At 43.0% G+C, this 14,720-nt stretch overlaps 1 protein-coding gene across 2 annotated transcripts in view; it reads right to left on the reverse strand.

Annotated features, from left to right (window-relative positions):
- Positions 1 to 454: 454 nt before the first annotated feature.
- emilin1a (elastin microfibril interfacer 1a) overlaps positions 455 to 14,720 on the reverse strand; it is a 24,707-nt gene continuing 10,441 nt past the window's right edge. Inside the window, exons 2-13 of one of the 2 annotated variants that reach the window (XM_034899895.1) lie at positions 13,547 to 13,663; positions 11,014 to 11,210; positions 10,474 to 10,573; positions 9,737 to 9,845; positions 8,388 to 8,519; positions 7,522 to 7,616; positions 6,339 to 7,491; positions 4,917 to 5,331; positions 3,775 to 3,900; positions 2,481 to 2,498; positions 2,247 to 2,381; positions 455 to 1,487 (exon numbers count right to left, since the gene is read on the reverse strand). In XM_034899895.1, coding sequence (XP_034755786.1) covers positions 1,168 to 1,487; positions 2,247 to 2,381; positions 2,481 to 2,498; positions 3,775 to 3,900; positions 4,917 to 5,331; positions 6,339 to 7,491; positions 7,522 to 7,616; positions 8,388 to 8,519; positions 9,737 to 9,845; positions 10,474 to 10,573; positions 11,014 to 11,210; positions 13,547 to 13,663 — 2,917 coding nt within the window. In that variant the 3' untranslated portion in view covers positions 455 to 1,167. Of the gene's footprint in view, positions 1,488 to 2,246; positions 2,382 to 2,480; positions 2,499 to 3,774; positions 3,901 to 4,916; positions 5,332 to 6,338; positions 7,617 to 8,387; positions 8,520 to 9,736; positions 9,846 to 10,473; positions 10,574 to 11,013; positions 11,211 to 13,546; positions 13,664 to 14,720 lie in introns of both variants that reach the window. The other variant, XM_034899894.1, reaches the window with a different exon arrangement.

Below are 14,720 nucleotides of genomic sequence, written 5' to 3' on the forward strand. Positions count from 1 at the left end.
TCTGTTTGAATTTTATTTGTCACTTTTTCCGACGTTTGTAGCCTATTTTTTTGACGTTTTTGTCGCTTAATCAATACCTGCAGAAATGTCCCGGGACCTCCCTAGATAGTTGGAGAGCTCAACTCCCCCAAGGTTGAACCCAACACCCTTGAGTGTGTGTGTTCATGAAATAGATACGATGCTTCAGCCTTTTCCTTGTGTGTATAAGTGTTAGCTTTAAACAAAACCCCACTGTGAGATAGAATGATAGTAACAGCTTCATGACGTTACCTACTTGATCCTCCACCAAGTTTAGATGGCCCTTATTAGGACAGAGAGAGAGAAGAAAAAAATCCCCATTCTTCCCCCAGGCCATCGTCCTCCTCCCCTCGTGTTTCAAGGCATAGCTAATGTCCTAAAATGGTCGTATTGTTTTGCTGTTGTATGATTTATAAAATCCTGTGGTTTACTTTCAAATGAACTGTGAGTGACTTCATTTGTGCATATCCTTCTAAAGAATAGTGGTTTGGACTGTGTCCCCTCCGCCTACATCACTTTTTTTCCATGACAATTGGCATTCAGCGTTATGTTTCTGGGAATTTGCTCGCGGTCAAAATGAAACTGTAAGCATGAAAAGGAGAAAATAAAACCTACACTAGAAACAGAAAACATAGTGTGCAATAATCTTTTGAACAGTTGTTATGCTCTGGGTGGATTACACATTGAAACAAAAGACCCTTACATCCTTAATCTTTCATCATCTTCCCAAATGTCCTTTCAATTACACAAGAAAGATCTGAAGGCCATCTCGGTGTAGGCGGTTAATAATTCAAGTTTCAGCATACAATATGGAATTATAAGATAACCCTGCAGTGGCTTTTTTTCTGAAGACAACACGTCATTGAGTTTAAAAAAACAAACAATAAAATCCACTTGCTCTTTGCACAAATCACTTTCCTTAAAGCTGTGAAACACAACCAAATCATGATTGGTGTGGGTGTTTTTCTCCTTTCTTCTCAGAATGTAAAAATATAGTTTGATTCTCCTGGCTGGATGGGAATCCAGTCCAGTTATTTCAGTCTCTTCCGACTGTCCAGCAAGCGGCTCTGTCTCTTACAGTCCGGCGGACAAATGAGATGCTCTCGTGAGGGGGAAACGTTTCACTCAGAGAGACGGACCACGAGCCAATCAGATGGTCTCGTACAGCAGCATCCCACTGAAGATGGTCAGCGGTTCCGAGGAGTACGCCAGTTTGCCGGTGACGAGGTCGATGCAGACCGTGTCCCCCGCCTCCATGGGCAGGATGATGTTGAAGACAGCCAGAGCGCCGGGGATTTGTTTGGTCTCCGCCATGGGCTTCTCCAAGCCTTCGGGCTGGTAGCCGGCGGAGTCCACTCGGGCCACACCGATGTTGGACTTGGACAACACTGCCTCGATCTTCATGTTCTTATGGCCCGTAAGAATGCCGCTGAAGAAGTACTTCCCACTCACTGGAGCTGTGAAATAACCTGGAGGGGGGAGCAGGTGACAAGGGAAACTTAGTGTTGTGTATTTGCTGTGAGAAGTTCAGACTCGAGATGGTCCGATGCCATGTTTTGCTTCCCAAAATCCTTTCCGATACCTGAACTTGCATATCAGCCAATACAAAGTACTGATTCAATACCAGGGTGTTAAAGCATACATATATTCTGGGGTAAGAGTGTTCACCCCATGTAGGCTGAGTCCTGCAGTGGCCCGGGTTTGAATTAGACCTGCGGCCCTTTGCTGCATGTCGTCCCCCATCTCTCTTCCCCTTTCGTGTCTATCCATTATAATAAAGGGAAAACCCCCCAAAAAAGAACCTTTTTTTTAAAGGATAATTTTGGGCTTTTCTGCCTTTAATTTTGACGGGACAGTTGGGTGAGAAGGGTAAGACATGCAGGAAATTCTCAAAGGTTGTATTTGAACCCGGGCCCTCTGCGTTGAGGCCTAAACCTCTCAGTACGCGTGCGCCAGCTCTACCACTCAGCCCACCTGGCCACCCCAAAAAAACATATTCTGTTATGTTTATGGATATGATACGGTTTCTATCACTGTTATAACTCTTTGTGAAGTGGCATGAAACGAAAAGATTCAATTAACGTACAAGTGCAAACATATACTTAAGTACAGTACTTGAGTAATATTCCGCCCCTGCATGCAGATGACCCAGAAACTTAACACAGCCGTCGCCATCATATAAAAGAGAGTCCTGGACCTGTTCAGAATCCAGCCGGTCTTAAACCCACCTGTTTTGGGATCGTAAACGTTGTTTTCATTAACAAGGACGTTGTTGAACACTATGGTCCCCGAGCTTCTCATCTGGCGGGTCAGCGCGGCGGAGAAAGAGAGGCGTGGCACGTGGGCATCAGACCCTGCAGGACCTGGTCCCGGCGGAGAGACAGAGAGCAGGAGTTAGTATGAAACAAAGATCACACAGTAAGGAGTGCTTTCATCAGCTGTTTAGTAAGAACAACACATACCCTGTTCACCTCTGAGACCTGAGGAGTAAGAGGAAAGACAAAAACAGTGAGTTATTCACCCTGCAACATTCTCACTGTGTATTTTCTGTTCTTATCTAATTGTATCCACAGTAGATGTGAAGAAATAAAGATCCAAGATACAGCTTGCAGGTCTAAATCAGTTAATGTTATATTAGGGCTGTCAAAATGACAACAACAACAAGTTAACGCAAATTCATTATGGAAAGGATCCCTTCAGAGATAGAACCATTAAAAGCTCTTTGAGACCTTTCTGATTAACCAGAAACAGCTCTGAAGTCACTAGCACTAAACCCACCAGACTCCATTTTAAAAAGCAAGACTTTTAACGTGTATAGAGCCAACATATTACATTACATTCCGTGTCATTTAGCTGATGCTTTTATCCAAAGCGACTTACAATTGCTATATATTTCAGAATTCGCACACCTCTGGAGCAACTAGGGTTTAGGTGTCTTCTTCAGGGACACTGTGGGAATCGAACCGGGTTCCCCACACCAAAGACGTGTCATATCCCCTGCACCATCACCACCATATTCTTGCATGTAAATCAGTAAACTGTGTGTGTATTTCAACCAAAACTCGAGTTGTGATGGTTTGAAAAAGTAAAAAGACGACCCAAAATGTTTTTTTCATAGATTTTTATTTTATTTATGTCAACTTTGAATGACGTTTATTTTACGATGCTAAAATTATTGTTTATTTACATAGAGTTTGGTGGCTTTAGCAAACGTAATTCTGTAGATGTTTTTATCTTCAAAAAAGGTTCTTACTCTTTAACAGAAACATTAACCTCCTTGGAAATCCTTAGAATGTTAATCTGAGTCTGTTGGACAATTGCCCTATTAGCTTACATTGTAGCTTGTTTTGCAGTTATTTTCTTTAATGCTGGACCAATTTCAAAGATTTGTGTTCCAATTAGGAAAATAGGGTCCAGGTTGTAAAAAATGGTAGTTACCTTTAACCTTTCTAAGTGTAAATTGAGACATTACATTGTGTTAGTATACCGAGTGATGTTACATTAAGGTCAATCTGTTGTTGCTCGGTGGGCTTGAGTTGGCCATTTTTATAGCATTCAGTACCTTTTGAGGTTATTCTGGAGAATATTCAATCTAGACAGTATTTGTCATTGTCTTGGATTGTTGCTATAATATTGAACATTTGCATCAGGATTGACTCACAATCACGATTGAATTTTGGAATTGATTGACATCCATGATTTTTTTTAAATTAAACGTGCAATCAAATAACTCAAAGACTAAGTTTGTTGTTTTACCTGGGGGTCCAGTTAGTCCTGGCTTGCCCTCTGTGCCTGGAGGGCCCACCCTCCCTTGTGGTCCTACGGGACCCTGGGCTCCACGCTCGCCTCTGTCTCCACGGGGGCCCGGTGGACCAGGTGGACCTGGGGCAGGAGAATATCTAATGAGACATCACAGCTGGGCAACACAATCTTAAAAAACCTTTTTAACAGTTATAGTTACAAAAACATGCACAGTAAGCCAAGAATGCTGAGACGTTGAACCTGGTGTGCCTCAGGATGGGCCTTTCACCCCCATGTTTCCTGAAACTCCTCTTTCTGACACATTGCAGACTTTCCAAATGCTTTTTAAGTGAATGCTTGTCAGGATGACAGCCTGGATTCTTTCTTTGGGGTCTTTTCGCCTCCCTTTCCACAGAGTGCTATCTCTTATCCAAAAGTCAAATCCCATGCCCCTCGGTCCTCTACAGTGGGGGAGTCTACTCAAGTACTGTACATAAGTGCAGATGTTGAGGTACTTGTACTTTACTTGAGTCTTTTCTTTCCATGCCACATTTGTACTTCTCCATAAAAGTGTATTGACACAGCCCTAATTTGTGAAGTGTAGTATTAGTGCTTTTACTTAAAGTGGATTTTAGTTTGGCTTGATTCTAGCCGCTGCGTTGGTCAAACTGCTAGTGTTTTTACCACACCTGCTTTAATTAAAGGGCTTTAATTTACGATGCTGTAATGGCCACTGTCAGGGCTTTGAATTAAAACCCGGCAAATGCGGGTAAAAATTAACTTCGGCGGGTAACATTTCAAAGTTATTAGCCAATTTGCATTTAACTAGATCCCTATGGGTTTCATATCTAAATGTTCGGAACCAACTCAGCTTTCTGTATAGTGACACCCCAAATTGTTCCAGACAAATATATAAAGAGATAATTTGACCCTAAAGTGGAAATATTTCTCAAATCTCTTGTGAAAACATACCTTTGTTTTGGTGCTTGAAATTAGTTTACAAAAGTCTCGGGTTAACAAAAGTAGCATAAAATATGAATAAAATAGTAAATAAATGTCTAAAATAACATTTTGTAATATGGCGTTTTGAGTAGGAGTGTTGTCAAACATTGCTTGAACTCAACGGTGAGTAAAGGATCTGGTCCTCTGCCACTCACCCACAAAGTCCTGTTCCACAAAACTGTGGAACTCATTGACCAAGTCCAGCACTGAAGAGTTAAGTGTGTGTATGTCGGAGTGGACATTCTCCAGCTGGACGGTCTGGATATTGTGGATGAGGTCTCGGTGAGACAGCACCGTGACGTTGAGTCCATTGACGCAGCTCCAGAGCCCAGACACATGTCGGTTGAGGCCCTCCCTGATCCTGTCCAGGCTGTCTGAGAACGAGTCCAAGTGTTGGCACACTCCCTCCAGCTTGGAGAGTCTTCTCTCCAGGCCGTCGCCGGACCGCCGGCACTCCCCCACCTCCGTCACATAGTTACTCCGGATGATCTGGATCTCTTTTCGCAAATCGCCGAATTGAATCTCCGAGTCATCGACATGCTCTGTCAGCTCCTTCTGCAAATTGTCCACCTTGGAGAGAAAGTAGAGAATGTAGACACTTGTCAGACAATGTAGAGTAGATAATGTAGAGACTTGTTAATGTGTGTATTTTGGATGACAAAGTTCTACCACAAATATATTATATTATGTAAATACATTTTTTACATCTTTGATTTTTTTCCCTATGGTATCTTATACACACAGAAATATGTAAGTTTATTATCTGAGAAATGTCTGTCAAGAACACTCAAATGTTTGTAATATGCTCAACTATTTTCCTAACTAGAATAACATTATGTGAAAACTTTGTTTGCCAAGATGACCACAGGGCATGTTTGATTGACATAGTGTTGTTTTTAAAGTCCATAAATAATAAATGTTTCAATATGTAGTTTATTATAACATCATGAGCAAAATTACCATCAATAATATCATCATGGTTACTTGATCTTTCATGTTTAATTCTCCGTATTAGTACAGTGCCTCCCAACCTGGGGCTCGGGACCCCCTAAGGGGCAGTTATGAGATATTCGACAAGGAACATGGGGGTAAATGATAATATGCAACACATTGTCTCTGGGGTTTTCTTTTTCAGTGTGCAATTCTTCCACTAAAACCTTTGCTTTAATACTCTAAGTAAATGTTCCTGATGATACTTACATACTTAAGTCACATTTTGGTATGGTACTAATTATCAAAAAGAGAGATAATGTTCTGACACAGCTTTTAGAGGTTAAATAGATGTGTACTACTTTCGCATAGCCAGACCTTCCTCCACAGCTCTGAGGAGGAGGGTCTGGGCTAGTTCCCACAGCATTCTGGGATGGGACAAAAACATGCTCTAGTTTATTGGCATTTCTTTAAACCAATCTGGATTTAACCTGCAGAGATTTGATGACCAGGTAACCGTAGTCCTCAGAAATCCACCAGAGGTTAGAACGCAAACACAAAGGAAGCGGACATCCGGCTGATAAAAACTGTTCTCCAGAAGATCTTCCGGTGAAACGTCGTGGATATAGACTCGTTGTGTACCTTACCTCAGAGATGAGATCGTCCTTGGTGTTGGTCAGATCCGTCAGCGTGTTGCCATGCGTCTGTACAGTCCTTCCCAGTCCCTTCAGAGTCTCATTGATGGAGTTACATGTGACCATGACTCCGGCCAGTTCTCCTTGGATGGACTTCAGCTCCCCTCCTAATTTCCCACTATGGACGCCATGGCCATCCAGGCGTTTCTTCAGATCGTTGATGTTGGTTTTACACTGTCCGGTACACTCCTCCACTTCCTCTCGTAGTCGGCCCACCTCCTCCTGAAGGTTGGAGCACACCTGAGAGCACACCGATTCTCCTGAGTCCACCTTCCTCCTCAGATCGGTGAGCTCCGCCTGGCACCTGCTGAGGCTGCTGTTGGTGGAGTTGGTGAGCGAGTGCAAGTTGTCCTCTACTCTCCGGCAAATATAACAGTCCTGGACATCACGGCCCAAGGTTTCCACCTCGGTGACTATCCGGTTGAAATGCTCCCCGCTCTCCCCCGTCACATCTAGTATTTTTTTGACGTTTTCTGCTAGGTTGATCACTCGGTCGGTCAGCGAGTCCCCAGACACGGACAAATCATCCAACCGCGTGTTAAACTTCTGGATGTCCTCTTCGTTGGCCACGACTCTCCACTCTAACGTTTTCACGGTGTCATCCGTCTTACGGCCCTGTCCGTTGGGCCCGCAGGTCTCATGGCACATGTTTGTGGTCGATGTCAGCCTCTTGTCCAGGACGGATGTGATGTTCTCCAGCTGGCTCAGACGCCGACTGTGGTCGGTGACCGTGTCTCCTAACACGGCCACGTCCAGCTCTATCTTGCCGACCTCGAAGCCGTGCTCGTCCAGCCGACTGAGGACCATGTTGCGCAGCTGCGTGATGTCTCTCTGGACGCTGTCCTTCACGTTGTTGCCCGTGTTGGTGCACCTCTGCTCTGTCTTTCTCACCGTGTTGTTCACCCTTTTCTCCAGCTCTCTCAGTCTGCCGTTCAGCTTGTCCTCCGTCACTCTTCCCTTTCCTCCGCCCGTCCCATCCAGCTCCTTATCCAGCCGCCCTTTAATGGTGTCCCACTTGTTAGCCGTGGAGGTGACCCGGACGTCCACATCCGTCAGCCTCTTCTCCAGCTCGGTGACGCTGTTGCAGCAGGCCTGGGAGCGCTGGGTCTCGCTGCGGGAGATGTCCAGGCTCTGCCTCAGGTGCTGGTCCATGGAGCCAATCCGCTTCTCCAGGGCTTGGATCCGCTCCCGGTCCTCTTGCTGCTGGCGCCTCAGGTCCTCCACACCAGCCTGCAGGGGAACAGGGATTACCAGGTGCTACTTGTATAGTTTGTATCAATTACAAAAACATAATTATGTATTATGTTGGCAATGTATCTGCAGTCCAAATTGTAAATGTATCTTGCGCTCTATGCTTTTTCCGAGTACACCCCCGTTTTCCTTTTAAAGCTTTCCTTCTTTGTAAAGTGTCACATGCTCTTTACGCCTTTTGTGGAAAGTAGTTTCTCTCATAAATGGACTTTATGAACACTGACACGTAGGTGTAGTTTTCATCCATGAACAGCAACATGATAATTTAAAAAAAGATGCCAAACAAGTGGGAGCAACAGGGGGTGGCGGTACTTTGGTAGGTAGCAGTTTGGGGCCTTTTATGTGTGTGTGCCCAGGGGCCCAGGATTGTGCTTGCACAGAAGACAAATAAAAAGTCAATTAAAGATTTTGCATCCTAACCCTCTATTTCTTCAAACCGCTGGAATATTGTGTTTGGCCTTGTTGCCATTTTCTTTTTTCTTTTACGGCTCAATCATTCTTTTTGTTGCAGTATTGTTGTTGTTGTTGTTGTTGTTGTTGTTAGTGCAGTGGTTTATGTGGAAATGTAATTTTCTTGTTTTACTGCTTGGATGTGGCTAATATTGTATAACGGCTTTAGGCTGCAAATCCCATACAGAAGCCAACAGGGAAGAAAGTAAAGACATACTGTAGGCACTGCAACTAGCAATCACACAGGGTGACCTTCCAAATGGCTCTAACAAAGTAGAATATTGACTTATTGATCTTTACCTGGCAGGCGGAGCAGGACAGAGTCACCCTTCTCTCCAGCTCGGTCAGAATCTCCTCCTTCAGCGTGGTCAGCTGGTTCCCCCCTCCTGTTACCAGGTGGTTGTTGATGTTGAGCATGGTCTGGTCGTGGACCTGCACAAGCACATGTCCACACAGTACTGTCAAATGGTCTATCCTTCTATCCTTACAGTAATATAAATTTAAAGACTTTAAAAAAACTAAAAGAACAATGAATCAATCAAAATACTAGGGGAAATTGTGTCGTTACATAGGCCTTAGCTCCAAGCTGGAGCAGAAGTTATAAGAACAACAGAAACAAGCAATTAAGTAGAATAAGAAATATGTATGTACAAATATCTGCAGTACATTACAGTACAATGAGTAGCTTAAGCACATATGTAAAAATAGCAATATGAGTGGGCTAGTTCTGATTTAGTGCTTCACTACATGAATTGGCATGGAATGATTTAATTGTGCAGCTCCTCTAGACTTCCTGAAGGGATCAATCTCTGATAGAGAAACGAGTCGTTTCCTGGGGTTGTGACAGTCAAAAAAAAAGAAAGAAAGAAAAGACGTATCCACTGATTTACAGACGCCTCTTTTAACATGCAAGTCTATTGGAAAAGGTCTTTGGGGGACAGATCACGTGACATTGCAGATCAATTTGCTTTAAGGCGTGGCGGTGGCAAATCATCAGCGTTGTTACAACTTAGCTTAAAAACTAATTACGAGTTACTAGCATTAGTTAAGGCTGGTCGTTGCACTCTGTGGCTGAAAACAATACTTTAGTGTGAATATGGCCAACATATTTTCACATGTAATTTAATATACTATGTGTTTATTTCCACCCAAACTAGATTTGTTATGGTTGGAAAAGTGGAGAGACGACCCTAAACATATTTTCATAGTTTTATTTAGTTTTTGTCAACTTTGAATGAAGTATGTTTTACACTGCTACAATAAAAAAAAAGCACTTTAGTGAAGGCAAATACAACATGGACAATTGTCCTGTTTCTCTGCTGTCGACTGCAGCCATCTCGCTTAATACTGGACCAATGTCAAAGGTCGTTGTTCCCATCAGTCACTTAGACACAAAAACATTGGAAAGTTTTCATCCAATCCTGTTTGAAAAAAACCAAAACGGTAGTTACCCTTTGATCTTAAGCATGTCGTCGTAAAAGTCAACCACCACTGTGTCGGGGACGTTCCTGAGGCAGATGTGAGACTATTCAAATGTTAATATAAAGATTGGGACGGAGGATCCTCTGGAGGAATGTCTCCTCCAGGCACTGCTCACTAGTGCCCCCCCCCCCCCGAAATGCCATTCAACCCAAACAGACAGGGTTTACCTGTGTTCTGTTGTAGAGCTGGTCCAGCTTGGTCTGGATGCTGTTGATGGTCTCCTTCATGTGTGGCTGAGCTGAATCAGCAGGGGCAGCCCCCCCATTCAGACCAGGCCTATACAGGAGAAGAGTTGAGATTTGTTTGATATTTCAAATAGTCTATGACATCAAAGTGGAGCATGAAAGACAAAATTACCAAATAGAAAATGTATCATGTACACAGATAAGTGTGGAGAGGGAACGCATTGTCATGAACGGGTTTATATGATGTCGTACAAAAACTTATGCACAACTATTTGTATTTTATCTTACAAAATTAGGCGACAGAGCTGGGCACGTAACGACCAGTCACATGACAATTAGGGTTAGCCTTTTTAAGATTATTTTAGGGCTTTATTAGACAGGACACCTTGAGACGCATGGAATTTACTTGATTCTGCCTGTGCACAGTTTAAGTCAAAGGACACATTATGTGTATTTATCCAGCATCCCATTACACTCTTAATGAGGATTAACTATTTATATCTTGCTATCCTACCGACATGTACCGACAACGTATATATGCTAAAAAACAACAACAACATATCCTCTCTTTAAACTGAGCTGCTGAAATAAACCTGGCCTGATAAGCAGTGTGCTACTCATTCCACAGTGTACTGTGAATACCAAATCTGGGTTTCTGGATTGGAAACAGGATTTTGGATGAAATAAAACACAATGTTCTCCAAACGAGCTTCACGTACAGCCTCTGGTTCATGCCATGGATGGTGGTCTGCATGTTATGCAGGTCTTTGCTAAGACCACGAATGGTTTCCTCCAGCTGTCTGATCTTCTCAGAGTCACCTGGAAACAAAAAATAATAGGCAGTATAAGAGAGGTAATGTGGAGTTTAACTCTTGGGTGGGGGGGGGGGGGTTGATGCATAGACTGTATCAGTGAAGCCAAAAGATCTAGCTTGCCCCGTGGTGGCTGGTTGTAGCATAGGTCATAACCCCCCCCCTCTATGTGAATGGGTGGGACATGGGCCAAACAAAGAAATTAAAGTACATATCACGTAAAATTGTATTCAAAGGTGGTTTGTTTGGTTGGTTTCTGTGATTTTAGGCACTGATTGATTTTAGGTATTGATTGATTGATTGATTGATTGATACTTCGGACTGACAAAATACATGCATGTTACGTTTTGATATTTCACAAAATGAATGCATCCATCCTGACAACATGAAACCATTTTTGAGGTAGATGCCATCTGGATTTCATGGAGCCTTCTCTACGGTCTCTACCTCCTCCTCTCTGTCCGCCGTCTGGGTTGTAGCCCGTCTGCGTGACGCGGGGTCGCCCTCCATTGACCTGGGTGTCAGTGGTTCCCTTCGGCCCATCGTGGCAGTCTTCCCCGGAGTAACCATGGCAGCATTTCCACTCCATTTCTGTCACCATCTTGTAAGCTACCTTATACCGTGGCCTCCTGAATGTCCGGTAGCTGAGGATGAAATGGAAGATTCATGTATATATACCTTTCATCTGGACTTTAATTAGTTCTGATTTGACAAAGACACTTATAAAATGGACTCATGACTTCATTTTTTTTCAAAGCCTGTGAAACGGCTATTCCAGACTGAAATATCTTGCACAATGTACCTGACATAGCTAAAGTGAACATGGTAGACATTCTAATAAGACAAACTATTTCTCAGACAAACTCCACCCCCCCCCCCACCCCCCAGTCCAGCTTGTATTTACATTCATAAAAGTGCTCGTTTTGCTGCTGACAGACTCAGATTAATATTCTAAGTGTCTGACAACATTATGGAAAGGCTTTCTAAGGAGGTTGACCTTTCTGTTAAGGATTAAGATCCTTTTTTAAAACAAAAAAGTGTGTTTGCTAAACCCACCAGACTCCATGTAAATTATTAGTAATTTCAGGTCGCTCCCTGGTAGCTGGCTGCAGTATATGTCATAAACCCCGCCCCCTCTACATGCACCGAGCCTTGAAAAAATCAAAGTAGCCTACGTGTCAAAAACATTTTTCCCAAAGACTTTCTGTCATTTTAGGTAGTTCTGATCACTCTGTTTGTTCAGGTGCTCACTTTTCTGATAAGGTTTTCATTAGTTATTTGATGCTATAAAACTGGTTAAAACGTCATGACTCTGGCTCCGAAATTACACGATGGAGGCGCCCGTATCTGGGATAGATATATATTTTTTTTTTTACACTGAGAGAAAGTGGAAATGCATTGTCCTTCTTCTTTTACAGTCTATGGTTAGCATATTTATGTTAGCATTAAGCTATTAGTACAGCCTCATAGAGCTGCTCTCGTTGATTCTTGTCTTCAGACTGGTTTGGGACTTAAAACAAGCAGACCTGTGCCAGACCAGGACATTGAGACTTATAATGTGTAGTGAGATCCTGGTAACTAAGTCAAGGACCCATAGCGGCCCCTGAGCCATGTATTGAATACCAACGGTGTACACTGTTGATATTAATGTGCAATGAGTCATTGGATGTCTGGGAAATAACTCCAAATCATAAGAGTGCTTTGTAAACTTTCAAATGTTATTTCTGTCCCATTTTCCAAAAGAAATCCGGCCAGCAAGGGAAGAACAATGTTTTTCCCTCAAAGACGATTCAACTGAATAAATATATATGGATGTTTTACTTGGATATCTCCTTTTGTAGTTTTATCATTATTTGTGTCATGTACCTCTGTGCCTGAAGAGACTCCCTGTTACAGTAAGAGTGCAATAAATAGCGCAGAATTGGCCGGATGTCTCACTACAGATGTACGGCAGCGTGACAGGAGAATTAACGAGCACTGACTGGGAACGTTTAGCAGGCTTCTCTCTTCTTAATGCCAACCCACAAACATCACTGTAGGTATGGCAGAGGCTTTTCCGCGCCATAGTAAAGACTTCATCTTCCAGCTCTCTCTCTGAGAGCGTGAGAAAAAGGGATCCACATACTCCGATGAAAAAAAACAAAAACTAGGACCTGGAGAGGTGGCAGGAGGAGGGGAGGAGTTGGTCAAGCTGGAGAAAGAGCATGAAAGTAGGAGAGTAAGAAGAAGAGATTGTTTTTACGGGGTAGGAGACTAGACTGCGGTGCCTGGAACCCCTGCCTGCTTCATTCTCAGCATAGCCCAGGTTTAGGCCAAGGCCCCTGGCAGGCATGGGGATCAGGCAGCCAGGCCAGGGTCAGACAACATGCTGAAAACTTCAAAAGAGGAGCTCAGAATTCATTTGGCCTCACATACACAACAACCACATTCGGGAATTTATTCAAACATATCTTTAGTCAATCTGCTCCAATATTTGTAAAACTGGATGTTCCCAGATCTGCACCAGGCATAGAGACGGAGCGCATATTAGGACCATGTTCAACAAAGGAGCCTGTAGCCAGCTAAAAACATCAGATTTAACCCGTTATCTACGTTTTAAATTTGAGAAATATGGCTTTCTTTGGATGGATGGTTGTATGGAACCCATACAATGATCTTCAGGTAAAATAAAGTATTACTTTCACTGAATTATGAATTCTAGTTTTTTTCTCAAATGTTTTGGTTTCAAAACATCATCCTTACTGAACTTTGACATTTACCTGTCTGGAATCTAAGTCTAAGTTTGGTGAGGCACATATGCATTTGCCCTACGGACTGAGCTCCGGCCCCCCCCCCCCAAACAGACAACTTCGGTAAATATTACCAATAACTAGAGGCCACCAGGTAATACTAATCCCGTGTGGATAGGGCTTAAGACTCCAGAAACAGAGAAGAAGAATCAGGGAGGATATTAAATAGAAGAGAGGGCGGAGATACTTACGCAACGCGGGGACACTGGCCCCAGGTACAGCGCTGATAGTCTGGTTTGATGTACGTCTCCACCCCATCCTCCATCACACAGCTAACAGTGCGAGTCACCACATAAGCACACCAGTTCCTAGGAAAGCACACACACAAGCCGGCAAGAGGAAAAGACAAATGAATGACTGTGTGATGACTGGTGGTTAACTGGAGGTTTAGAGACAGGCGTTGACACAAACACAGCAGACTCTTACACACTCTCAGTAAACACTGCTGCCGTTGTTACCAAAGAAAAATACAAAAATAATAATAATCCAAAAAGCCGGTCGCTTGTTTGTCTCTAAGGCTCCACTGTGAGATCAGTATCTCAAACACCGGGCTGATATTATTCTGTCCAACATTCGAGAGAGATTGTCCGCTGGTACAAATGTCAGATCAGTTTGGGATAACTGCATGCTTTTAACAATGGCTGCCATTGTATAGCTTCCCAACTCTGCACCAAGCAACCCACACAAAGACACACACACACACAAACACACACACTGCATATCCATGTCAAATAACTATCATTGGTTATATTCATTCCACACAGCTGGAAAATTAACATGGAGCTAAAAGTGGCTTTACATTACATTAATTCTTTTGTATTACAGGTAAGATACTGTATATAGTTTATGGTTGAACACTGCGTTCATGCAGGAGGTTTAACTCATACTCTCATTCGGATTTACACCTGGATTCATTCATTTTGTGGCCATATAGGTTGATGTATTGAAAAGGTTTTTACACATCCAGCAGACACGGAGCCACATTAACTTTTCTATGGAGTTGTGTTTCCGACCTTTTGGCGACTGGAAGTGGAATATTTGAGTACTTTGAGTCACTCTCCTCCAACTCCCCAGAGAAATATCTAGTTCATAGCTGCCAAAAGTTCCACTATGTCCACCAGAGAATCACTAACTAGTCTGCAAATGTCCGTCCCCAAGTGTACCAGCTGCCTGCTGAGCCTGAAATATAATAAAAAACATATAGACCATAGCCGCTTTAATTCATGTTTGAACTTAATCCTATTTTTAACCCTTCCTCAAATACTAATTTCAAATAGTCCCTGTGAAGTGGAGGCTGTCCAAAAGGATTCCAGATTCCCAAATATGTCCTCATAGACAATGTCTTTAAAGTCAAACTCAAAGAGA

Source organism: Etheostoma cragini, chromosome 18 (assembly GCF_013103735.1).
Source record: "Etheostoma cragini isolate CJK2018 chromosome 18, CSU_Ecrag_1.0, whole genome shotgun sequence".
Lineage (NCBI taxonomy): Eukaryota > Metazoa > Chordata > Actinopteri > Perciformes > Percidae > Etheostoma > Etheostoma cragini.